Source organism: Ruditapes philippinarum, unplaced genomic scaffold (genome assembly GCF_026571515.1).
Source record: "Ruditapes philippinarum isolate M1 unplaced genomic scaffold, ASM2657151v2 ctg143_1_1_1_1, whole genome shotgun sequence".
In the NCBI taxonomy this organism is placed as follows: Eukaryota; Metazoa; Mollusca; class Bivalvia; order Venerida; family Veneridae; genus Ruditapes; species Ruditapes philippinarum.
Window position 1 is genome coordinate 84,363 of NW_026862181.1, and position 27,192 is coordinate 111,554.

A 27,192-nucleotide genomic window follows, 5' to 3' on the forward strand; every position below is an offset into this window, starting at 1 on the left:
TTAGATGTGTTCCTTTTATATTAATTTTTTTTGTCATGTTTGTCCCTTCCATGGACCTCTACGGCTTGTGGGACATTAAGATTACAGAGGCATAAAATAGATTTTACCTAAATTTCCTCATAGAAAGATCATGTAATTAGCTTTATTTAAGTGACATTTTAGGAGGATCAATTGATGCTACTGCTATTGTTGTGTTAATTCAACTTCCATGTTCTAATATACAAATTGTTTAAATATATAAGTATGTACATACTGTATATATTACTTGTAATTACAGTGTAGTGTAAGTGACAGTGAAGGGAACATGTGTTTATGGCAAGTTGGACCAGGTATCAACTTTAACAAACCTATCATGGTATGTACATTTATTGATTTAAACTTCAAAATAGATATTTAAAGGATATTGAATGAGTGTAGGTTCAATACTGAATTTATTGAACAACTTACATATAATTTAGAATTATGCAATGGCTTATATTGAATTTTAGGTATTTTGATATTAAGTGTATTAATTTTGATTTTCAGAGTTTTCAGTGTCACAATAAGACAACAAGTGATTTTGTATTTGTTGGATCATCAAGTTTAATAGCAACAGCTGGCAACTCGTCAGAAAGTCGGAATGTTTGTCTCTGGGATACACTTCTACCTCCAAGGAGTGCTTGTGTCCATGGTAACATAAAATTTTCTGTGACTAACCAGTGTCATTTGTAAGGCATTAAAATGCTTTGAAATATTTTTCATCAATGTAATGATATAACATTTAGATTTATGTATATTAGAGAAGAAAGGGAGGAAATTATGAGCAGAAAATAATACACAGAAAAGGCACACGAAAAATCAATCGAGCCACAGCCAGGACTCAAACTGCCGGTCTCTGGATTGTTTGTCCAGTGTGCTAACCACTACACCACAGCAAATGAGTTTTAAGTGTTCATTTCACATAAATGTAATTAGAGTAGGATTGTCATTGATTGTTTATCAATATATCGATGAGTAAATATTGATGATACATCAAGTCAAATTTCAAACATATTAATATATTCAAGAATTTTTTTTTTTTTAAATTGTCTTCATGGTATTAGTTATGCAGGGTTTAGATATAAGAAATACAACAGACAGGAAGAAATACCTTATGCTGTTAACCTGATGCATGTACACACAATGTAAACAGTAACAGTCGCCATTTCTTTTACAATCAGTCAAAGAATTTCATAAGCAAAATAAATGCAAATGTGCTAATTTAGAGTTTCCATTTATCACTTTATTGCTTTGTGACACTTTGATTTGAATTGATATTCAAAATTTCACATAGTTATTATCAAACTGTTGAGAATCCCATTACAATATGTAAATATGGCAATTTCCGATGAAGGCCCTATATTGAAGTATACATTCTGAGATTTGATGATACATACACTAATAGATGTGTAAACTTTTTCAGCATTTACTTGTCATGAACATGGAAGTCCTGCCCTGGTATATGCCCCACATCACCAGTTGCTGATCAGTGGTGGAAGGAAGGGAGAAATATGTATCCTTGATAATTATTAATTGAGATATTCAGATAATGTTTGAATGTACTAGGTATTTTTCATCATGTTGTTAATGAATTTTTGGGTTGGTCATGTATTTTAGGATTAGGCTTTGGTAATTTTTTTAGATATAAAATGAAATATTTATTGATATGAAGCAAGTTTTGTACCCTAAATGTGTATTTAATTATCAGTACTTTAAGTATATTGTGTTGCAGCCACAAGGCTAAGGCTTAAAGGATGTACTATATAAACAATGTTTATTAAACAGATTACATTATTCAGTGTTATACATAGTCTTTTAAAGTTGCATAGCTATTACACATATATTCCAGATTCTCAAAAATTTTGAATTACAGAATATCTTAGGCCAAAGATTGATCAGTAGATTGCATTTATCAATTTCATGACATTATGGAAGCAGATGAGTAAGCTATTTTCTTTTTCTTTTTTGCGTAAATGAGAAATTAATTACATTCTTATATTTGAAATTCCTTGACTACAAAATAGGTATATTTGATATACGTCAACGTCAGATGCGACATACATTCCAAGCTCATGAATCTATAATTCGTTGCCTAGCAATGGATCCAGAGGAAGAATATTTTGTGACTGGATCGGCAGATGGTGATGTAAAGGTAAATATTTGTTTAAATTAGAAAAAAAAAACTTCATTTCATTATGTTATAACCCAGGTTTGCTGTGGCCTCTGTAAACACATGAATGACTCCTTTTCATTGAAGAATATACATAATGTGCTGATTTTTTACCATTAAATATTTGAGATTTGTGTTTGAGCTTAGGTAAATTCTTTGTAACCTTGAACACTTGCCAGGGACTTTTGATTCTAAATTGTGGGCTAGATATCTAGTTAGCTGAAGGCAAATGTGACAGGTCAGTTACTTATTGCCTGTGCTTAAATACAGTGTGAAGGGCCAACTTAGTAAAACTGGAAAGTGGCCATTTTGCCCCTGCATTTTGGGGACAAGATGTTTGATGGTTAATTACAAGATGTTTGTTGGTTAATTGTTGCATTTTGCAGGTTTGAGGACTAGATGTTTACCAGTTAATTGTTGCATTTTGCAGATTTGGGGACTATATGTTCACCAGTTAATTGTTGCATTTTGCAGATTTGGGGACTAGATGTTCACCAGTTAATTGTTGCATTTTGCAGATTTGGGGACTACATATTCACCAGTTTATTGTTGCATTTTGCAGGTTTGGGGACTAGATGTTCACCAGTTAATTGTTGCATTTTGCAGATTTGGGGACTAGATATTCACCAGTTTATTGTTGCATTTTGCAGGTTTGGGGACTAGATGTTCACCAGTTAATTGTTGCATTTTGCAGGTTTGGGGACTAGATGTTCACCAGTTAATTGTTGCATTTTGCAGGTTTGGGGACTAGATGTTCACCAGTTAATTGTTGCATTTTGCAGGTTTGGGGACTAGATGTTCACCAGTTAATTGTTGCATTTTGCAGGTTTGGGGACTAGATGTTCACCAGTTAATTGTTGCATTTTGCAGGTTTGGGGACTAGATGTTCACCAGTTAATTGTTGCATTCCAAGGAGAGCATACCAGAAGTAACACTTTCTTCAGGAGTGTCGGATCAGCAACCGGTGTCACTCAAGTTGCAATAGGACCAAAACATCACTTGTTTTCCTGCGGTGTTGATGGATCTATGAAATTTCGAGCGCTACCAGAGAGGGAATCTATAGTTAGATACTGGAATAGTTAAACATCATTTCAATTAATAAGACAAGAAAAAATAAAACAATTAGAAGTCAAACAATATGGAAATATTTTACTAAGTTATAGCTTCAAATTAGAACTGTTTTAGATTATTGAAATCATATCTTATTCAGATTGGTTTTATGTTAACATTATAACAATGCAGATAAATGTTGTGTAACAATAGCCAAGGTGTGATATTTGTGTTTAATTTCATTTGTTATTGAATGTTTTCTTTGTTTGTTTTTTTAAGAAATCATGTAAAGAAAAACAAAACAAATAACATTGCTGTATTTGTTTTAATTGATTGGCAAAGTAAAAGGGATTAATGGTCCATTTGTTTACCTTTCTATAGATTTATATACTGCGAATTCACTTAAATTCGTGGGCATGAAATTTCGTGGTTTTATCAAAAAGGGCATTTTCGTGGGTTCTTAAATTCGTGGATTTTCGTTTTCTTGTTAAAAAAAATTCAGTTACCTAGCAAATGCAAAATAATCTTAAACTTAATCGCCGAACATTTTTACTTACAACATGTACATATCTTGACTTGTCACACAGCGCTTGTCAATAAATTTAATCCTTGCCTCTGGGCATAACTAATATAGCACAGTTATTGCCGATAATTTACTGCAATTAACACATTTATGTGACATGATATACACACTGCCCCTGTAATTCGCCGATGTAAACATCGCATAATTTATACTACACCCTACAGGTTTTAACCAGCGAGTAAGTTTACACCCTTAATTGGTCTTAACATATATGACAGTACTTAACTACACGCAACGTCACAGCGACTGTGTAAATTACATGCATAAAATTAATCTCGGTAAATAACACAAGTATGTGTGGATCTTGTATTTTTTTTTTATATCTTGTAAAAATCGGTGGCGTCTTTGATGTTGACGGAATAGCATTCGCACAAATACAGATTAAAATTCATATAAACTTGATCATTTAAAACGACAAAAGAATGTACAATAAGTCTGTTTTAGCGATCGCATTTTTTTTATAATTTTGTGTACTTACGACAATAATATCAAATACTTTTTTTAATAAATAAGAGCAAACTGACAATTTTTATTAGCGCTAATTATTGCACTGCCTGGGTTCCCATATTTATTCGATTATGTCAAGTATTCTTGTTGACACAATCAAGTCATAGTAGACTACAACGATCAAGTACGTATATGCGACATTTGTGACAGTAAATTGAGGACATATAATCGAGTTTTCTTTCAAGTGTCTTATATATTGTAAACGGATTTAATATGTCACTAACCTGATTATCTGTCTGTATATACACCCATTTCACGAAATATCGGCCGGAACAGAGCCAACGCATGTTTGTAATACATAAAACAAAGACTTGGTAAGAAGTATTTGTTGGGATAAAAGTTCGTGGGATCTTAAATTCGTGGATTGACCTACCCACGAAAACCACGAAAATTCGTGACCCACGAATAATAATGATTTTACAGTAAGTCTAACTGTTGCTGTATAAATTAAGATTAAATTGTTACTGTTTCTATATAAATTCAGACTCACTGATTACTGTTTCTGTTTAAATTCAGCCTAAATGATAACTGTAAAGATTCAGACTAAGTAATTACTGTTTTAAGTAGAAAGTCAGTCTAGATGAATTTCTGTATAAATTCAGACTAAGTAATTACTGTTTTTCTATATGATTTCTGTATAAATTCAGACTAACCAGTTACTGTTTTTGTATAAATTTAGCTTATCAATTATTGTATCTGTATAAATTGGTTCTTAATGATCACTGATTCTATATAAATTCAGACCAACAGGTTACTGTTTTCTGATAAATACAGTATAAGGGATTACTGTTTCCATATAAATTCAGGCTGAAGACTGTTACTCTATAAATCTGTCTAAACAATTATTGTTTTTGTATAAATTCAGACTGAATTGTTTCTGTGTCTAAGCTATTACATGTATATTAATTCTGGTCATATACATTGTAGGTTATTTATTCTATCTTTACAAGTCATGTAAAGTGGTGATATAAGGAAATTTGTTATGTACCACTGATTTCATCAATTCTGAGCAGACATTTACTTATTCTGGGTCAGATCTATTTATAGATTATTTATTACACAGTAATTATTATTTTACACAGATTAAAAACATTTATTTTGAACATTTTGTACAAGATGTGATGTGTTCCATAATAATTTCATAAACATTTAATTGCAAATATTTGTTGAAGAACAAAGTGAAAAGTTGCAATCTACAACTGTCATGTTATGGTTTTAAGAGAGATAGATTACAAAGTATTTGGTGATATTCCATTGAGATTTTATAGGATGGCATTATAGTGTTTAGGGAAAAATAGATAGTTACTGATTTGCTTTATATATGTGCATGAAATTATGCTTCTGTAATAAATACCAATATGTTTAGTGACCATTTTTGGAAGTTTTGAGGTCAAAGGTCAGTATAATATATATATATTTAAATTGAGAGAATCTTCTCATATTCAGTGAATTTATATTAAAATGCATAGAAGGTAATGAAAATCAGGTATTTAATTAGTGAAAATATTGAGGAAAAAATGTTACAAAGTTTCAATAAAAAAACTCATAAGACTCGCAAAATGTGCTCACATACATGTGATAGCTGTGTTCACATACATGTTATTGCTGTGTTCACATACATTTAATTGCAAGTACAGATTTTGTTTCTTTGCTATATAGCAGTATATGAATATGTAATGTTAAATTCAATTTCTACTGTTAAAGCAACTAACCTCCAGTTTTGTGCAGATTTTTTTTGTGTTGAAAATTTAGAAAGTATTTAGATAAAAGAAAATAGTTGTCTTCATATCTTGCAGCAACACATGAATTTTAGATATGTATAATCATATCTTTTAATCATATTATGCATTTCTTGAAAAAATTGTTGATTCTTCTGGTGGTTTGCTGCTCTAATGTAATGTAATTTTTATGTCTAAAAACATTCCATTTTAGTCCTGTAAAAATCAAAGTTTCTTTTTTACTGTTTGTTTATCTACTACCAGTATTTTAGATTAAACCACTTACTGGTCATGTGTTTTAATCTTTGTTTTTTGTATTATGACTTGTGAAACTAGGTCATGTGCTGACCTTTGTGATTAAAGGTCATATGCTGACCTTTGTAATACAAGGTCATATGCTGACCTTTATGTTATGAGGTCATATGCTCACCTTTATGTTATGAGGTCATATGCTCACCTTTATGTTATGAGGTCATATGCTCACCTTTATGTTATGAGGTCATATGCTCACCTTTATGTTATGAGGTCATATGCTCACCTTTATGTTATGAGGTCATATGCATTTAAATTAAAAGTCATAATCACAATCCCATAAATCTGTAGGTTTCTATAATTCCACTGATAATTGATTTACACACATCGGAATTTGGAATAGTTAAGTGAAACATATGACCTTTAATCACAAAGGTCACACCTCATCACAAAGGTCACACTTTAACATAAGGGTCACCATGAAATGCTGTATGTTGGAAAAGGGGAGAGGAGTCTGTATCTTGTTGAAAGAGAACTGACCCTTGAAATTCTGTCAGCATCTTCAACAGATCTATGACTTCACTTGAAACTATTAGGCTTCTCAGTTATAGTAGTTTGATGCAGAAGTCCCTGGAGTTATTTGTGGACAGTTCTGAATATCCATTTAACAAATTCAGAAATTTTAGATGATGCAAAAAATTGGATTGGAAAATTATTTTTCAGAAATTTGTTCACAATGTAAATTTCTGTCTCAATCATTAATTGGATATTGATTAACTATAATTTAAAATAAAAGCTATCTAGTAAATAAGATTATATTGTTCATAAGCATATCGTAATATACTCACTATAAGTCAGATATAAATAGTAAATTATTGTTAATACATGTATATAGGTGTTAGTGTAGGAATGACATTTAGAGATAGATGCTTTAAATATAAGTCTTATATCTTAGAAACCATACTATGTAAAAATTTTGTCAAATGTTGTTACTAAATTATCCGACAGAGTTTTCAAAAAAGCTTTTTAATCTTCTTTCACAATCCTTAAAATTTATTTTATGTACATGTACTTTATTATATAAATGAAAAGATTACAAATAAAAAGAATTTATCTAAATACTAGGTTCCCATATTGGCTGTATAAGCTTGAACATGCTACTGAGTACATAGTCAGCACAAACCTGGGCCCCGGGCTTCACTTTGTGACAGTCTGACCAGACCATACTGGTACAGAATTTCAGGCATTTGCCTGAAGTTTAGGTATTTTCTACTCCTGAAATATCTTTTTTTTATATATAAAACCAATTGAAATAATCTTAATTCAGGGTTTTCAGGTATTTTTTAACTTGCACCCATGAATTATTTTGGTTGTTGACCTTAGTGTAACATATACTAAAATTGGTCAAAGCAAGTCAAGGATTTTATAATAGAGTGAGTAAATGTTAACATTATATATGTATATTGTGTGAAAATATTGTAGATTATAAATGTTAACCTATATTGTGATATGATCAAACATTGTGGTTGTCTTTTCTCTATTATAACAAATTATATGTAAGGAGATTGTTGTTGTTATTATTATACCAAGAAATGTTATATGGCAATAGTGATATATTAATTTCATTTAAATATATGTTTTATATATTCGATTCTGATATAAATATATACAGAGCATATGTAGTTTGAATGGACTTAATATATATAAATATGCTTTTTCAATTCTATATATTCTAAGATTATTGTACTTATTTAGTATAGGGATGTGTCTTGTTGGGCACACATTATTTAAACTCACTAGCTTAAAGAGATGTGACAACATTCCTTGTGACATTACATACATGTGACATGTGATAAATGATTTTTGATGTGACACGTATATTTGTGACAACACAATTGATTATATGACCTGTTAAACACATAGTGTAATGTTACTGTTTGTAACAACACAAGAGTATGTGACATAATAATTGTAATGTGTTGTGTAACACTGCATATGGCATAACATATGTGTGACATATTCATTCATGTGTGACATCACTCTCTGTGACATGAACAACATGCATGTGATATCTTCATTTGCTATGGTATGATAAGCACAAAGCAAAAAAAGTAAGAAGAAAGTTCAATTGCCAATAGAATTATGAACTCTTTGATTTGTACCCAGTAATTGAACCAAAATACATTATGATAAATTAATGGAATCAGTCTTGTAGTGCTACCATGCCATTGGTTAATTTAACAATTGTAGTTTCAGGCAGCCAATCAGAAGCTAGTGTTTTTTGACTGGTCTTCAAATATTTCTTTTTCTACTACACCTTACTATTTGCTTGTTGTTATATATGGTACAAATTGAGTGTACAAATTGAGTATTTAAAAAAAGTTCTTATTCTTAGAAATATCAAAGTATGGAAATACTTGATAATAATAAATCAGTGAACAAGAATGAAAAAGTACATATATATATTTTACTCACATTATTCAGGAGTTTGCTGCACTTTGCATTATGTTTGTTATTGAAATTTTTATAGTTACTAAATCATGTAAAATAAGGACTTTTTTTTTAATCAGATTAAAAGTAGAGTCAAATGTATCTGTCTCTATGTTTCTCTCCAAAATTATATACACATGTATATATATGGGTAGTCTTTTTATTTTTGTACATGTACTTTTATACTTGGCTCAGATAGTCTGTAAAATAAAGGATAAGTTTTAGTGTTGGAGCTATTTTCATAAGAACTCAAAACCAGTTTTTAAGGCAATAGGACTTTGTATTGATATAGACATGAACTGTACAAAAATGATTATCATTAGATCTTGTTGTAATATGTTATTTAAAAACTCTGTTGGATCATTAATGTGAAATTTTTAATCAATGATGTATATTACACTTCTTTGAACTTTAGTGAAATCTACTGTTGAACGAAGTGTAATCTTCTCTTGAACTTTGTGAAATTTAGTATTTAACTTAATAAAATCTATTTTGAACTTAGTGAAATCTACTGTTGAACTTAGTGAAATCTACTATTAAATTAGTGAAATCTACTCTTTAACTTGGTGAAATCTACTATAAACTTAGTGAAATCTACTCATAAACTTAGTGAAATCTACTCTTGAACTTAGTGAAATCTACTCTTGAACTTAGTGAAATCTCTTCTTGAACTTAGTGAAATCTACTCTTGAACTTAGTGAAATCTACTATAAACTTAGTGAAATCTACTCTTGAACTTAGTGAAATCTACTCTTGAACTTAGTGAAATCTACTCTTGAACTTAGTGAAATCTACTATAAACTTAGTGAAATCTACTCTTTAACTAAGTGAAATCTACTCTTGAACTTAGTGAAATCTACTATAAACTTAGTGAAATCTACTCTTGAACTTAGTGAAATCTACTCTTGAACTTAGTGAAATCTACTCTTGAACTTAGTGAAATCTACTATAAACTTAGTGAAATCTACTCTTTAACTAAGTGAAATCTTCTCTTGAACTTAGTGAAATTATTTAATATGGTATTCATTTATACACTGTTAACAGTTTCACATGGGCAACATATCTTGTGGTAGCTTAATAGGGTAGCTGTATGGACATTATTTGTTTAATGACAGATTTTATATCTCTTGCATAGCAGACTGGCGTTTCCTAGTACAATGTACTCGGAATCATGCAATAAACAGACTTAATTATGGGAATCTTTAATCTGCGGAAATTGAAATATTTTACTAGCCATTGTGCTGCAGTCTGCCTTCACACAGTAATCCTGAAAAGTTGCCATGTGATCATAACCTTTAACCTGCTTAAAATGGATTTTCATCTTGATATCCCTATAGTTGATAATGGACAGTTCCAAAATTGGAAGCTGAATAGGTCTATTTTTAGAAATTCAGTTGGTTAATGTATCAAAGAGCTGGATAGAAAAGGAAATTAAATCAGAAACTGGTCTCTGACTTTGTCAAGCTTGTGATTGGTTAGTTTAGAAAAACATATTTGAACAAATTGACCAATGACAAGAGTCTGGTTTCAGTTTTAGAACTCTCAAACTGTTTTCATGGGGTTCAGATTATTAAAATTTCAAGATAGTGCCGAAAAGGAACAATATATCGCCCATTTTTACATTTACATGTTGTATTGTGTAAAATGACAGGATTTTTAAAGATATGAAATTCTGTATTTATCTTAATTATTTTGTTTCTTGCATTATTTTGTTTACTTTAATGGCTTTTTGTGTAAAAGATTTTTCCTACTTTCAGTTTAAGATTTTATAAATGCCTTTGTCAGGTTGTTGAGTTTTCTATTCACTGAAAAATGGTTCCATTTTGTTTATTAGTGAGAGATTTTTGGCATTCAATCACTTTACCGAAGCTGAATGCAAGGCCATTTTAGTTTGTGATAATTGTTGGCAGTTATATAAAAGAAACACTTTTTGTTTTGATGGTTATTTCTTATTTCATCATGATTATCACAATTATAATTGTTACCTACTTCTTTAATATAATAATACTATAATTATCATAAATGGTCACTGGATTTGGTTTTTGGCTTACTTTGGGCCCCATCGCAATTTTATTTATATTTTTCTTTATTGGTTGTTATTTCCCAAAACAAGCTCTGTCATGGCAATAGATCCTTGTTATTTTGTTTTTGCTTCAATTTATTATTTTCTTTAAAGCTGCATGCCTCCAGATGAGCAAAAATATTTCAATGAAAACAACTTGAGAAAAATGCAAGAAATAATATACTTGTTCTGTGCAATTAATGAATCAATTGATTTTGAAGTATTGATCACCTTATTTCTATTGCATTAAGGGCTATTTTTGCATATTTGGATCTTTGTGGATTGTAAGTGCTATTTGCAATATGCAAATTACATTGTACTTTCTTTTTTCACATGACAATATTTAACTTTAAAAACACATTTTAATATTTTACTTAAAATACATTTTAAATTATTTCATGAAAATTAGCATGAATCTGGAGGCATGCTCCTTAAGGACTTTTTACATTTAGCAAGGTATGTAGTTTGTATGGCAATATATATAAGGACCAGAAAAACCTTACCATTTGTATCATGTAAAATTATCACCCTTTAGTCACTTTTAACCATATTTTATCAGAAATAAATAATGGATTAACTTAATAAGCATGTATTGATTCTGATGATATTATCATTTTATTTATGTTTTTATTTATGTTTTGCTCATAGAATGAATTTGTTAAATTATGATTGATTTTTGTGTACTGATTTTTGCCATAAAATAATGAAATTTTGTATATTTAAGAATCCTGTGAATATATTGTTTTTATTTATTCCATTTTAAAATTGTTAAAAATAATACAAATATACTAAATGTGACACTTAATAAAAAATATAAAAATGTTGATATTGTTTTATGTTGTTTTTTCTAACCCATTAGCCGTGTACAGGTTTATATATGGAGATCGTGTATGTTAGTTATTGTTTTAAGCAGAATTTAACACAATTTTGGTTGTATCTTGGTGACAAGACCACCTCTCTAGCTTTCCTGTATAACAAACAAGTTATTACCAATTTTTCCGCAAGCAACCACATGATTTCTGAATCGGAGGTGAGGGGTAAGACTGAATGTCTTGAGATCAGTTGTCACACAGAAACAAGCAACCCCTATATTTCAAATCTGATGTGGAATGCAGATGAACATACAAAGATCATTGTATCTTGACAAAACAAGAAAATTACTCACAAGGTTTTTGAAGTGATTTTTTTCCCTGTATTTTACAGCCAAATAAACGCCGTTTCCCCTAGCCAAAAATAGGTATATTTTCCCCTAAAATGCTCTGTACACATTCTTCACCAGAACCATGACTGAACAGCAGGTGACTTATCAGCTTCTTGATAAATTTATTTGGCTATAAATAGTCTCTGCTTGCACCATGCATGTAAAACTGAATTGAATTTTTTTTTATAAAATGTAGGTAAATTCCATTCTTTGTAAGAATTTGATTTAGATTTTCTAATTTATAGTGCTATATTTTCCCTTCAGAAAGCCACAGGTTGTTTTGAAAAAAAATCATTGGTTTGTATAAATGGCTTGTATTACTTCGAATTTGGAACAGTTTATTGTAACAAGAGCTGTCACAGGAGACATCGAACCTCGACTAATAAAATACTAGACGCAGTAAGGAAGAAAAAACCATGAAAGAAAAATCAATTATGTATAATAATTGAGCCGCATCATGACAAAACCAACATAGTGCGTTTGCGACCAGCATCTGCACAGTCTGATCAGGATCCATGCTGTTCGCTTACCAACTTTATTACAAGTAGAGAAACTGATAGTGAACAGCATGTATCCTGGATGCCTAGACTGGTCTGGATCCATGCTGGTTGCAAACGCACTATGTTGGTTGTGTCGTGACGCGGCTCAATTATGTATTAAGTTATAGTAAAACAAGATATGTTTGTAAAACATGTATGCCCCCTATCGACAGCCAATTAGTCATGTGATCAGTTTATTATGACTGACTTTTGACCTAGGTACCAAAAAATCAATGAGGGTTAATTACTGGTTATGACCACAAAGGTTGTGTGCAGCAATTTTATGACAAAGTTATTTCAAATCTTACCAAATAATATATGCATAAATTTTATGAATCATGTAGGCCTCATTAATGACAGCCAAGTTGTTATATTACATAAGACCTTGAAATGTGTATACCAAAAGGATTTTTAGTTTAATATAAAAATATCAACCAAGGCAACTTGAGTTGTTGAGTTATTGGTCAGAAACAGTCTTTACATACAAGGTCAATATGACATTGACCTTTGACCCTAAATCAATAGGGGTTATCTACTGGCCAAGACCAATGCACCTGTGCCCTTGACCCCAAAATCAATAGGGGTAATCTACAGGTCAAGTCCAATGCATGCTACCAAGTTTGAGGGCCAACAGCCCATGGGTTGTCAAGTTATTGATCGGAAACCGTTTTTACCTAAAAGGTCAATGTGACCTTGACCTCTGACCCCTTAACACCAAAAAATCTATTGAGGTCATCTTCTGACCAAAAGCAACGCATCTGTAAAGCTTGAAGGTCAAGGGTCCATGGGTTGTCCAGTTATTGATAGAAAACCATTTTGAAAATACAAGGTCAATGCAACCTTGACCTTTGATTCCCTGACCCCAAAATCATTAGGGGTCATCTACTGGCCAAGACCAATGCACCTTCAAAATTTAAGGCCCAAAAGCCCATAGCTTGTCAAGTTAGATAGGAAACTTTTTTAACTACAAGGTCAAGGCAACCTTGATCTTTGACCCCTTGACCCCAAAATCAATAGGGGTAATCTACAGGTCAAGTCCAATGCACCTACCAAGTTTGAGGGCCAACAGCCCATGGGTTGTCAAGTTATTTACCTACAAGGTCAATTTGATCTTGACCTTTGACCCCAAAATCAATAGGGGTCATCTACTGGTCATGAACAATCATCATACCAAGTTTGAAGTTCCTAGGCCTAAGTGTTCTTTAGTTATCACTCGGAAACCATTTGGTCTACAGACCGACGGACAGACAAATGCAAAGCAATATACCCCCACTTCTTTGAAGGGGGACATAAAAATAACATTTGTAAACATAAATTCCAAGTTCAAGGGGGAATAATTCTGGAAATAGTCAAGCTAGAGTTACGAACCTTGTCACATGTGTGTAATGATAAGAAATACGGTATATATTTGAAGTTTGAAGTAGATACCTGTTATAATATCTCTCAAAGAAAATTCTAAGTTCAAAGAGAGATAAATCTGAAAATATTGTTTCAAGAGTTATGAACCTTGTCTGATAAGGAATAAGTATTTGAAGTTTGAGGTAGATACCTTTAAAACTGAAGAAGTTATAGTAAAAAATAACATTTTTCAAGTAAAAAAATCTAAGTTTATGGAGAGATAATTCTTGCAATATTAGAACTAGAGTTATGAACCTTGTCACATAAGATGTAATTGATGATAAGGAATAAGTATTTGAAATTTGAGGTAGATACCTTTAAAACTGAAGAAGTTATAGTAAAAAATAACATTTTTCAAGTAAAACAAGAAGCGCCGCAATGCGACGAAAACTAGGTTTTCAACGACCAAGTTTTGATGTGAAAGCAATCAATAGGTCAAAGTGCACTGAAGTTATTGAGTAGAAGCTGAAAATTCTATTGTAAGCAAATGACCTTGAACTTGCTCCCAGATATCTAAGTGGCAATCCAAAGCTGCCACTCAGCAAGTTTGGTGTCAAAAGGTCAAAGCAAACTCAAGTTATAACATGAAAACTAAATACATTAACCTTGATCACAGACACCTGGGTAGCAATCCCAAGCTGCCTCTTGATATAAGCTACCCATTCATCAAGTTTGGTGTCAATAGGCCAAAGCAAAATCAAGTTATTGAGCAGAAACTGAATTGCTATTTTTAGTAACAGTGACCTTGACCTTGATCACAGACACCTGGATAGCAATCCCAAGCTGCCTCTTGATAAAAGCTATCCATACACCAAGTTTGGTGTCAATAGGCCAAAGCAAAATCAAGTTATTGAGCGGAAACTGAATTTCTATTTTTAGTAACAGTGACCTTGATCACAGACATCTGGGTAGCAATCCCAAGCTGCCTCTTGATATAAGTTAATCATACACCAAGTTTGGTGTCAATAGGTCAAAGCAAACTCGAGTTATTGAGCAGAAACTGAATTTCTATTTCAAGTCAATGGTGTTAATCAAGTTCAAGATAAGATGAAAGTCACAAGAGAAAAATCTTAAGGACACCATCATTATCTATACTGTCTTGATAGTTTTAATAATTGGATGCTGAGAGACAAACACCATAACCATCAGGCCACTGCACTTGGAATCTTCTTATGGACCACTTTAATTTCTTAAACACGTGTTTTGTATATGTACAATGTATTTGTATATGTTTGTTACAGGATTGAAAACAAGAGAACACAATTTCATTTTTTCATACTACGTTTTACTATACAATACAAATATTTCAATCAGAATGAATCGTCTTGTATTAACTTTGTTTTATAACAAGTGAAACATGATAATGAATAAATATTGATTCTTCAGCATGCAAAAGTTTAACTGTATACAAATTGTAAGTCTTAACTAGCAAAAAATATCACTTTAATGTCCCTGTTTATGAAAGCACCATTCCATCATTATTACACAGATAAATTAGTAAAATCCTTTGAATTAATACTATAAATTCAGGTAGAGAAGAACTTTCTTCACACAATGGACTGTTCTGTCAGGGCTTTTTCCCTTCTATAGCAGGGGTTGTTTCCCCTCAGAAAAGTTCTATAAAATCAATTTAATTACAGTCAATGTCATTTGAATATCTACACAATCTAGATTACTACATGATCGAAATTGGTTTTTATTTCTTTATCAAGAAGAGCTGTCGGAGGACAGCTATGCTCGACAATTCAAAAGAGTTGTCACAAGGTTGTTTCATTGGAGTATGATAATGCTTACCTATATAAATACATGAAATTAGAGTTATGGGAATTGTGCCAATTACGTGAGAAAATCACAGGGAAAATGTGTATGAAGTTTCAATCCATTTCCTTCAGTAGTTATAAAGATATCAGCTTACACGCAAAATCTTAAACAGAGAATTTCTAAGTTGAAAAAGGGGCATAAATATGGACAAAAAAAAATGAATCAGAGTTAGATAATTACAGAAGTGTGTGAAGTTTCAATCAATTCCCTTTAGTAGTTATGAAGCTTACACTTCAAAATTAAACACAGGGACACCGACAAATGGGTGATGCATAAGTACTCTGTGAATAGTCAAACTAAAAACTATAACAATAAAAATTTGACAGAAACAACCAATAACCTCTGATGAACAGTATAATACTACAGAAAGATCAACAAGTTAAAAATTCAATGTCAACTTCCTTCTATATAAAACTTTCTTGTATACATTGATCACAGCTTTGTTAAATATGACACAAATTTTGAATGTTTTTCACTTTCAATGTTCACAGGAAAAATCTGTATTGACTTAAAGAAGCATATTATATATATAATAATATCCTTCCAAAGAAATAAATACTATATCACTTAGGGTTGTTACCAATGAAATATAAGTCCACCGTTATGTTTCCTTAGTTACTGGTATGGATAATTTACATTACATTGATAAAAATTGACATCATTACACAAATTTTCTTGACATAAAACGCTTAAATAATACATTACATTGGAAACAATGTTTCATTTCACCATAATCACACGACTGTGTAATGAAACTGTCAAACATCATGTTGTGATAAATATACTCCAATGCGAATAACATTAAAATGTTTCCTTTTATAAATATATCTTATGTCACTGATTTCATTCACTAATAATGTACATAAAATAATAAAAAACGAAACAAAAAAAGCACGAATCTTCCCTTTTTATATTGTAAGTTTTGGTCATAATTTTTCTCTAAAAAAAAAATCACATTCGAATATGATTTTGAATCTGAAAAGTATGACATACAGAATTAATCGAGCACTATTATATCAACATCCATCGGTTGTTCTTTGGCTTCAGACTCTTTACTTTCGTCCATCTTCTCTGATGAATTTGGTTTCATCAACTCTGGCGAGGACAGCATTGATTGAAGCTTAGAATTTATTTTCTTTGTGTTCGGAGTTGTTGAGACTTTACAAGAGTCAGGTGACTGTTTCGATGCAGTTTCGAGTAAAACTAGCTCTGGTTTGCTTGATGCTTTAGAGCCCAGCTTCGGGCTAGCAGACGTCTTTACAGCAATATTATTAACACTTGCTGCAGGCTCTGGCAAAGATTTCTTACCTGCGTTAGCTTGGATATCAATTTTTGGACTGGTTAATATCTTAGCTATCAATGGACTAGTGCTGTTTTTTGCTTTTTTACCTTTTGTTTTTTTAGCGGCAGGTGAAAACATGTCTTTTATTTTTCTTTGGTCTGCTGGCAAAGTAGGCTTGCTCATGGCTACAACAGTAACCTCTGACTCCTCTTCCATGGCAGTGGCCTCAGATGGTTTTATTGGATCTTTAGGGGCTGGCCCAAGGGCTTGAATCTGGGATGGTGACATTGGCTGTGCAAATTGCATAATGTTTGGAGTTGCCCGCCCTGGCGTAGAAGCAGAACTAATTTCATCCAGTTTTGGGGTAGTCGGCACCTTCTCTACTGCCTTAGGTGGTTTTATACATACATACTCCCAGGAATTAGGCAGTTGTATGTCTTCCATTTCATACTGTTTCAGTATCTCGTCCTTCACATACCAACACAACTTTTTATGTTCTGCTCGTTTCTCATAAATGCACATACTCGTAATCTTAAGCTCTAGCTGACGTCTAGAAAAAGCAAACTCCTCTAGCGAGTCCGACTTACTTTCATTGAGCAATTTAGGAGTTTCTGGTAATTCAGACTTAGTGGTGTCTGATTTTTTTGTTTTATCATCAATTTCAATACTCATATCGAGTTTAGAAGAATCGAGGGTAGAATCATCAGCTTTTTCGTCCGAGGAGGAGTTGGTTTTTCGTCTCCAAAACATTCGAAACTCCTTAAATAAGTTCTTTAATGCAGTAGGGTTTCCATGCACAAGTCTTATAAGGTCTGGGATAGCTGAAAATACAGGCAAATTCACTTTTATTTGACATTTGTATGCTAATGCACTTCGTTCACTTTTCTCTTTTTTATCTATACACACTTTACTGTTCTCAGTCATCAAAACCATTAAATACAAATTTATTTTCAGAAAATCATTGAAAGATGGCCAGAAAGTTCAGTGTACAATTTAGATTATTCCCTTTAACAAAGTATTGGATCCATGGCAGTAACTTTTACAATAATGTGACTCGATTGTTAACATAACTGAGCAAATAAACATGTAATAAAATCATCTCCGCAGAAGCCAATGAAATTTTATTTGTTATCCATTACTTTCATAACAATTGCCTAATTGAAAGTTGTGGAATAATAAAACAATGACATCTAAAAATATGATACATAAAATCTGGAGAAAATATTTTCATCTTAAACCTTCTGAATTTTTTATATAACTTGTCCAGCTTCCATTTCTTAAACTTTGACCAGTTTTTTTGGGATATCAAGATCAAAATTCTAAGTTGGTAAGCCATCATTTTAGAGCCTAATCAGATTGCATGAAAGTTCAGGCTAGGCATGCCCTATACTGATGGCAATGGTGAGAATTAATGATTATTTTTATTACCTTCCTCAGGTACAGACTTCCTCTGAATGTTCTTTTTATCATCGGCTTTCTCTTTAGATGCAGCACTATCTACTTCACTGCCTCTTGTCCCAGTTAATGTTGTACCTATAGGTCCCTCCATAAGACACACAGCCTAAAATTATAAAATTTACAATGATTATTTGCCTTCCATTTGCTCAAACATACTCAACATCAATTGGCAACTTTGCAGCCGGTAACTGTCAATTATTTACAAACAAGTGACCTTTACCATCTCAGACACTAATTTTAAGAAAATGTTAACAGATAAAGGAAAAGTTATGACAATCAGTAACAATGAAACAGTCATTTTTGCATTTTCTCAAGATATATGTTTGCATGTTGAGTAAAATTCAGCTTTTATCTGCAGTCACAAAAGTTTTATGTTTAAATTGCCACTAAGAAATGAGAGCTGTCTGTGAAACAATCCACTCGACTCTTCTCAGAGCATGACAGTAACAAAAGGGGCATAACTCTGTAACAAGAGGGCCATGATGGCCCTAAAGTCGCTCACCTGTACATAGGCCCCCGGAGCGGGGCCAGTTTAAACCCCGGGGCTTTTATTTGAACAAACTTGGTAGACAACCATTAGAAAATGTTTCATGCTAAACATCTAAGGTCTAGCTTGTTGGGATTTTTAAAAGAAGATTTTTTTAAGTTTTTTCTTTACACATATAGTTAAAAACAATGACACACCTGGGGCAGGGCCAGTTTTGACCCCAGGGCTTTTATTTGAACAATATTTGTAGACACTTACTAGAAAATGTTTCATGCTTAATATCTAAACTCTAGCTATTCAGGTTTTTTCAAAGAAGATTTTTAAGTTTTTGCTATACTCATATAAGGAAAATTAATGTCCCCTGGGGCGGGGCCAATTTTGATTCCAGGGCTTTTATTTGAACAAACTTTGAAGACACTCACTAGAAGATGCTTCTTGTTTAATATCTAAACTCTAGCTATTTGAGTTTTTTCAAAGAAGATTTTTTAATTGTTGCTATAGTTTTACACATATAGGGAAAATGAATGACCTCTGGGGTGGGGCCAATTTTGACCCCAGGGCTTTTATTTGAACAAACTTTGTAGACACTCACTAGAACATCTTTCATGCTTAATATCTAAACTCTATCTATTTGGTTTTTTCCAAAGATTTTTTAAGTTTTTCTTATACACATATAAGGAAATTTGGAAAATCAATGACCCCCTGAGCCGGGCCAATTTTGACCCCAGGGATCTTATTTGAACAAACTTGGTAGACATCCATTAGAACATGTTTCATGCTAAATATCTTACTAAGCTCTAGCTCTTTGGGTTATTTAAAAGAAGATTTTTAAGTTTTTACTATATGCATATGGGGAAAATCAATGACCCCCTGGTGCGGGGCAAATTTTGACCCCAGAGCTTTAATTTGAACAAACTTGGCAGACACCCACTAGAAGATGTTCCATGCTAAATATCTTAGCTCTAGCTCTTTTGGTTCTTTAAAAGAAGAATTTTTAAGTTTTTACTATATGCATATAGGGAAAATCAATGACCCCCTGGTGCGGGCCAATTTTTACCCAAGGGCTTTTATTTGAACAAACTTGGAAGACACCCATTAGAAGATGTTTCATGCTAAATATCTTAGCTCTAGCTCTTTGGGTTCTTTAAAAGAAGATTTTTAAGTTTTTACTATATGTATATAGGGAAAATCAATGACCCCCTGGGGCGGGGCCAATTTTGACCCAAGGGCTTTTATTTGAACAAACTTGGTAGACATCCATTAGAACATGTTTTATGCTAAATATCTTAGCTCTAGCTCTTTTGGTTCTTTAAAAGAAGAATTTTTAAGTTTTTACTATATGCATATAGGGAAAATCAATGACCCCCTGGGGCGAGGCCAATTTTGACCCAAGGGCTTTTATTTGAACAAACTTGGTTGACACTCACCAGAAGATGTTTCATGCCAAAAATCTAAGCTCTAGCTCTTTGGGTTTTTTAGAAGAATATATTTTAAGTTTTTTCTTTTGGTTGCCATGGCAACCAGAGTTCTGCATGGAATTAAATTCTTTGAACAATTTTCAAAGGTGACCACCAAAGGAACATTCCTGTGAAGTTTGGATGAAATTGGCTGAGTGGTTAATGAGGAGATGTCATTTAAAGTAAAAGTTTACGGACGCCGGACAAAAAGTGATCACAAAAGCTCACCCTGTCACTTTGTGACAGGTGAGCTAAAAAGTTAACTCGGAGTAATGGGACCTGTGCCAGTCATGTTAAATAATCACAGAGAACAAGTGTGTGTTTTAATTCATTTCCTTCAGGAGTTTTGGAGATACCAACTTTCATGCAAACACTATACCAATGTGTGACAGCAACACCTATAATGGGGTGTGTACAATAGCTCTCCCTATTCTTCAATAAGTCAAGCTAAAAACGACAAGCAACATTACCTTGAACTGGAGTAATTTTTGTAGTTGTTGAGCGGCAATGGCTGTAGTCTCATCGTTCTCCCAGGCACAGCCAATAGCTAACATTTTCAGTGGTTTCGCTTGACGTTTTAATTCACTCTCCCATGCTGCCTGTCGAACCTTCTGTAGATCTTGTTTACTAGCAGAATCAACCTAGTATATAAAAGTACAGAGTAGAAGTATAAGAAGACTTACATATATGAGCCGCGTCACGACAAAATCAACATAATGGGTTTGCGACCAGCATGGATCCAAACCAGCCTGCGCATCCGCGCAGTCTGATCAGGATCCATGCTGTTCGCTATTAGTTTCTCTTCTTGTAATAGGGTTGGTCAGCGAACAGCATGGATCCTGATCAGACTGCGCATCCACTGCGCGGATGCGCAGGCTGGTCTGGATCCATGCTGGTCGCAAACCCATTATGTTGGTTTTGTTGAGACGCGGCTCATATTTTTTTCAAGCAGTGTTTACTTACTGTATTAGTGGGTAGAATCACTACAAAGTATTTTTAGTCAATCATTTCCATGAACTAGTATTACAGTCATCTTATAGCTAGCACGTATCAAACAACTATTCCTGAATTTTATTTTTTATGCTTTTCAGTGGATTACTGATTTATCCATGAAAATTATATTTGATAAGTTCACAGTGAAAATTATCAAAATATAATTTCACACTTTTCAATGACGAAACTACTTTTTTAAGATTTTCCCCATGTGGTACCTCAATTTTATTTTTGCTGACAATTCTGACAATGTCAGGCTGTTTAGAGAAAAGCAAAGCTGAAATTGATAAATAACTTAAATGTCAAAAGTAATAAAAAGAAGAAAACTTACTTCTATTCATTCAAATTACCAATCACCAAATATCGTCTCTAATTTTTTTGTTTCATTTTTACAGTCTGAAAAATACATTCCTTCCACATGCAAAACTGCTCTTGATGACATTTGGGCATATTTAAGTATCCTACGAGCAATAACTGCCGTATGCTTTATGAAAACTTGAAAAGCAATGACAGCCATCAGCCCGAAGAATAAGTAAACAACCCAGCGTTCGTAAGGCTTCCAAGTTTTCCAAGTTTTCCAATTTCCTAGCCGCTTTTTGAATGTTTACACATCTGTCAACACTTATTTATTGTCTGTTACAATCCTCAAATAAGTTTTCTTTCTTTTAAAAAGGTGTATGACTAACAAATCAAAATGATATCCCTCTGAATCAAACACAATTATTTTCCTCCAGTGAAATACACAACTTTTAAAAATGGCGGCCGCTTACATTTAACAAAGCCAGGTCTAATATAAATTCGCAGTAACAGAAATATGGATGGATGGTTGGACTTTTTCTCCTACTAGAATTGTTTGTTTTTATTATTAAAACAAGCGATCATTCATACTTTTTTAATAAAAAAAATATCCCCGCCATTTAACGTTGATTGTCAAACTTATTTTCAGCCCAAGACTTCTTGTATTTAATGAGAAATTCGACTTTTTTGAGACTCTCAATGGGGAAAACAGATTTTAATATTAACGTTAATATTAAGGAAATTTCATTTAAACTTGTTTCTTAGCATAAAATAAAAAGAAAATTTGTTTGTTTGTTGTGTAAGATGTAATTTTATTTCATCTCGTGAATTTTAAAAACAGTACTCTCACTAATACTGTTTTTAAAGCCCTATCGATGAAATAAAATTTCATCTTACACACAAACAAATAAATATCCTCTATATGTTCTACTACTTTTATATTTCAATGCAAGCAACTACAAATTTTTCCACATATATCGTATGAATCATATTATATAAAGATATGGTTCTAAAAATATCAGGACAGTGTCACAAAATTAGGTTGTCCGCTAATATGACAAATGTGGGGGAAAAGCCATAATTCTTCCAAAAATGATTAAATCACAAAATCCAGGCAAAATAGAACATTTTTTATCTGAGGGAACACATGTTCTTACTAAAACAACCAATTTTGCTGAGGGTCTAGGGAGATATCTTTATCTACAGGCTGAAAAATACAGCTGATTTTAACAACATTTCAACCAACAATATGGACCACCAATCTGTTAATAATGATAATCCTGCCCTGTGCATATCTGGTTGAAATATATAGAAGATACGCACAGACACAGATGCTGACGAAAAGTATAGCCCCACCTTTCATAAAGCACTAGATGTAAAACTCCCTTTTACCTACCTCATCATCTTCCTCTACTCCCTCGCCATCAGACAGATAACCATGAGGTACCATCCAATCATCAGCATCAGGATCTTCATCTTCCACCTTCTCACCTTCTTCTTCCTCCTATTGTATAAACATGTAAGGTTTGGTATATATAACTTTATTTCTATTGAAAAATTCTGATTCAAGGTTAAGTTTATTCCAACAAGTTATACTAAACATTTCAAACATGGATACAAGAATTACTAGACAAACATACCAGATCATTCACATGACAAAAGTCCTTAATAGTTCTATAAGTGTACCCAAGTCATTAAGAATTATTTGAAAAAATGCTCAATTTTACAAGTTTACAGATTATGCTTGTTCAAGACGAACATTATACATCTGACTGATGAAGCATTTATTATTTAAAGTGTGGTTACAAACCTCGTCAGAAGAGACCGACTCTCCAGGTTCTTCTTCTTCCCACTCGTCATCAGAATCAACCTCGTAGTCAAACAATTTCTGAAACAATTATTGATCCTTTAATAAAGTACAGTTAAATTACAACTCACTGCAAACCAATCTGAGGAAGCTAGAATTTTTATTGATAAAAAAATTCATTCATTTATTTATATGAAAGATAAGCCTAATTCAACTGTCTTTCAAAAAAAAAAAAATGTCTTTTACAAGTGATGTAACAAATGTTTTGTCAAATATTTAATGTAATGACAAGTAAACACCTAGTGAGCATTATTCAATTCCAGAAGTGATTCTAACACAAAGTTTCTACTTCTTAAAATTACAAAATGCGCAGACTGACCCAGCTCTATACTTGTGACAAAGGTTAATCAATTCTCGTTTCAGCTGGGTAAAGGTTAGGAGTCTTGTTGGTTTATACAGGACAAGTTGGCCTGGCCTTATGTTATTGGCATACACGTCTTCTCACAGCTTTATGCACTTTTAATTCATGTGCTTATCCTTAAATACTAAACAAATTTGTTCCGACATGAGATGTGCCATTTACCTCATCTTGTTTAAAAGGGTTACGTCCTGATAGAACTTTGCTACGTTTTCTCCATGTTCCGTAGTAAGGTGGTCTGTTGTTTTCGTGGAAATACAGAAACTTGACATGGTGGGTTACTTTCTCTATGGTTTCTTTCTCGTGTGATAACAGTTCTACATCATTATCTTCATCCAGTTCCCTGTCATTAATATTGATATATCAACTATAATATAAAGCTAAACAGTATCAAAACAAGAATGCCTGTATGGCTCATTAATTGCTCACCTGCATCCTTTGCTTATATTTAAAAATATATATATATTTTGAAATTTGTCAATTTTGTGTGTGTGGTTTTTTTAAAGGTTTTTTTCAAGTTTTGAATTCAAAAATATCATCAAAACCAGTACTTTCCACTGGAAAACATGTAAGCATTTGTAAAGATTTGTATGCAGGGTTTTACGGGACGCAGAATTCTGCGTCCCTATACGCATAAATTTTGACATGTACGCATATATCCAATTGCGTCCAAGTGTACGCACAAAAATAATCCTAGACAATAGAAATTATTGTTTCTGACCCGACATGATTTTATCTCTTTCTTCTCGAAGCTCACAAAATTCCATTTAAATCTAATACAGCATGCAGAAAATGCTTGCATTTGTTTATTTCGGAAGTTTAACATAATTGAAATCTACTGCGCTTGCTCTTTGCAAATGCCCGCTGCAGAAACTAATGACGTTTATCGTGCAAGCTACAGTATCTGATGACGTTTACCGTAAAATCTATTTTAGGTAGCTGTTTTTGGTTTTTCTGTTGCTATATTTAGACGGACTATTTATAACAAGCAATTACTATTGGCTAGCGTATTTAATGTCGATCTACCAGTTCGGCGAATGTATTTTGTACATGAACAGCAATAATGAAAAAGCAGTGCTTTTTGCAAACTTTCACAGTGTTAAAGAAATTAAGTCACTGGGTATGTTATTATCATTGGTGTTATAAATATAATGGTTTCGGCGAACTTAACTTATGAGGAGGTGCAAAAGCGGTTTCGTCGGCCTTTTGTTATATGATATTTTTAAAAACGCAACATATTTAGCTGACTGGTCTGTAAAGATATCTATTGTGTGTTCACTAGTTCAGCTAAAATATTTACAAATAGATCAATGCAAATTTTCAGTCTGTTGGTGTAATCACCTTATCAATAACAAAATATGCTACTAAAACTTGACATTCCAGCCACACAAAGACTTATAAGCCTTGGAAATAGCATTGATATTATTGTAAAGGGCTATAAAAAAACCTAGTGATAAAAGATATTGAAATCATATACTTCTTATGAAAACAGTACAATATACATGCATATTTCTCACAGGGTAAATAAATGATTTTAAGCAAAATAGAGAGAGGTCTTCATAGTCTTTTATAGTGAATATAATTTTGGACCCCTAAAATTCAGACCTGGACCCCTACTTTTCTAGGCTGTGCATCCACTGGACCCCTAAAATTTCAAAGAGATGTAAAACCCTGTGTATGTAAAGGTGTACGCTTAGTACTTAAAGAAAATAGATTTTTAACTTTAGTGACTGACTTCAGGGAACAGTATATCTTCTTTTATGGTCGAACCATAATGAATTTTTGGCAGTATAAAAAAGAATGAGGATTTTTCAATCAGATATGCTTTAAAAACAAGATGCTTTTCTTTTTCAGGGCAAACTTTGCATGCCCGAGAATGTAGATGTTAAGTATATGTTCTTACCTTGGCCAAGTCTTTCCACAATTACCAGGTTTATAGGAGGGAGACTTGATTTCTTTTAAGTATAATGTATCACATTCCTGTAATCAATCAATATAACTTTATCATAACACTATGCAGTCAATTTAATAAAAGTGCAATAGGTATATAGTCATGCCTCCAGATGAGCCAAAATATTTATGAAAATTAAACTTGACAGAAAATGTTCTAAGATTTTAAAAAAAGTTTTGTTTTCAGGGTGCAATGACATTTACAAAATAAAGTCAGTATTAAAGCATTATTCAACACTCATGCAATTCTCCCCGAATACATTACACAAGCCCCTCGAGGACACATTTTAAGAAGCAGTTTTCTGCACAAAAAGAGTTGTAGACTAATATAAAGTTAGGATAAATTATTTTTTATCTTCCACCATAATCACAATCAACATTAAGCCAATCGGTAAATTGAAAATATGACAAGTCTGTTACACAAATTAAAGGGTAATTTGGTACTAATACCTGTTTATCAAACTCTTCATCAAAGTTGTCTTTAGCATCAGATAACAGTGGTAGAGCTCGTCGTTCAGGTGCTAGTTTCATATTCAATTTTAACTCAAACGGCATAAATAATCCATTTTTGCTCTCTTTTGGCTGAAAAATGAGATACACCAGTTTACAATATATCATGTTTACAAGTGCGAAAACCTCCTGTACAAACAAAACTTTAAAAGGTCTTTGAATAGCAAAAAAAAACTTTGTACTTCTTGAAGACTTACTTAACATCTACCTAGATTAATTCAATTCAGCTTCCTTGATTAAAGAGCAGTTGTGTCATATAAGAAAACATATTTGAGATCAAATGATGGCTTAGTCTAAACCAAATTTATTTTTGCTTGTGTAGGAACTTGCGAGATAATAGACACAATCTTGAATCCCTTCCTTGAACCAATTAGTACTGAGCAATTAGTTTAGATTCTTGCACAATGAAACCAATATGGCCCTGGTTGGGTTTGAACACACATAGTCAGCACTCCTTAAACAATTTTGGTATTTAAACCACTCTGCCAAGCTTAAACTGACAGTCTACTTAAAATTCATCACACATTTAAAGGACAGCTGGGTTTCTTTTAGGGAAGAAAGAATCTAAGCATAGTTAATGCCTCAATAGATAATTAAACAGTATCACAGTACGGTTAAACATAAAATAATAGTACACAAACCTTAGGAGGGGAGACAACTGGATCCTTCTTGATGAAAAATCCTTTGAACATTTCCTTCTTTTTCTCCTCTTTCTTTTGCTACA

The 27,192-nt window shown here is 32.5% G+C and overlaps 2 protein-coding genes and 1 long non-coding RNA gene across 10 annotated transcripts in view; 2 read left to right on the forward strand and 1 right to left on the reverse strand.

The window, feature by feature from the left end:
* LOC132718196 (dmX-like protein 2) overlaps window positions 1-4,062 on the forward strand; it is a 76,236-nt gene extending 72,174 nt beyond the window's left edge. For 7 of the 8 annotated variants that reach the window (XM_060701831.1, XM_060701832.1, XM_060701833.1 and 4 more), the window contains 5 exons: window positions 278-355; window positions 526-670; window positions 1,442-1,531; window positions 2,043-2,170; window positions 3,059-4,062. In XM_060701831.1, coding sequence (XP_060557814.1) covers window positions 278-355; window positions 526-670; window positions 1,442-1,531; window positions 2,043-2,170; window positions 3,059-3,271 — 654 coding nt within the window. In that variant the 3' untranslated portion in view covers window positions 3,272-4,062. Of the gene's footprint in view, window positions 1-277; window positions 356-525; window positions 671-1,441; window positions 1,532-2,042; window positions 2,171-2,750; window positions 2,961-3,058 lie in introns of those variants that run through there. The other variant, XM_060701838.1, reaches the window with a different exon arrangement.
* A 30-nt stretch (window positions 4,063-4,092) lies between these two features.
* On the forward strand, window positions 4,093-11,674 carry LOC132718198 (uncharacterized). Its single transcript, XR_009624054.1, has 2 exons — window positions 4,093-6,436; window positions 6,572-11,674. It is a non-coding gene; the product is annotated as an uncharacterized LOC132718198 (long non-coding RNA).
* Window positions 11,675-15,251: 3,577 nt separating this feature from the next.
* LOC132718199 (chromatin assembly factor 1 subunit A-A-like) overlaps window positions 15,252-27,192 on the reverse strand; it is a 29,032-nt gene continuing 17,091 nt past the window's right edge. The window contains exons 8-16 of the mRNA XM_060701841.1: window positions 27,110-27,187; window positions 26,409-26,540; window positions 25,912-25,988; window positions 24,174-24,351; window positions 23,594-23,671; window positions 23,180-23,287; window positions 20,964-21,134; window positions 18,520-18,652; window positions 15,252-17,912 (exon numbers count right to left, since the gene is read on the reverse strand). Coding sequence (XP_060557824.1) covers window positions 16,807-17,912; window positions 18,520-18,652; window positions 20,964-21,134; window positions 23,180-23,287; window positions 23,594-23,671; window positions 24,174-24,351; window positions 25,912-25,988; window positions 26,409-26,540; window positions 27,110-27,187 — 2,061 coding nt within the window. The 3' untranslated portion in view covers window positions 15,252-16,806. The remainder of the gene's footprint in view (window positions 17,913-18,519; window positions 18,653-20,963; window positions 21,135-23,179; window positions 23,288-23,593; window positions 23,672-24,173; window positions 24,352-25,911; window positions 25,989-26,408; window positions 26,541-27,109; window positions 27,188-27,192) is intronic.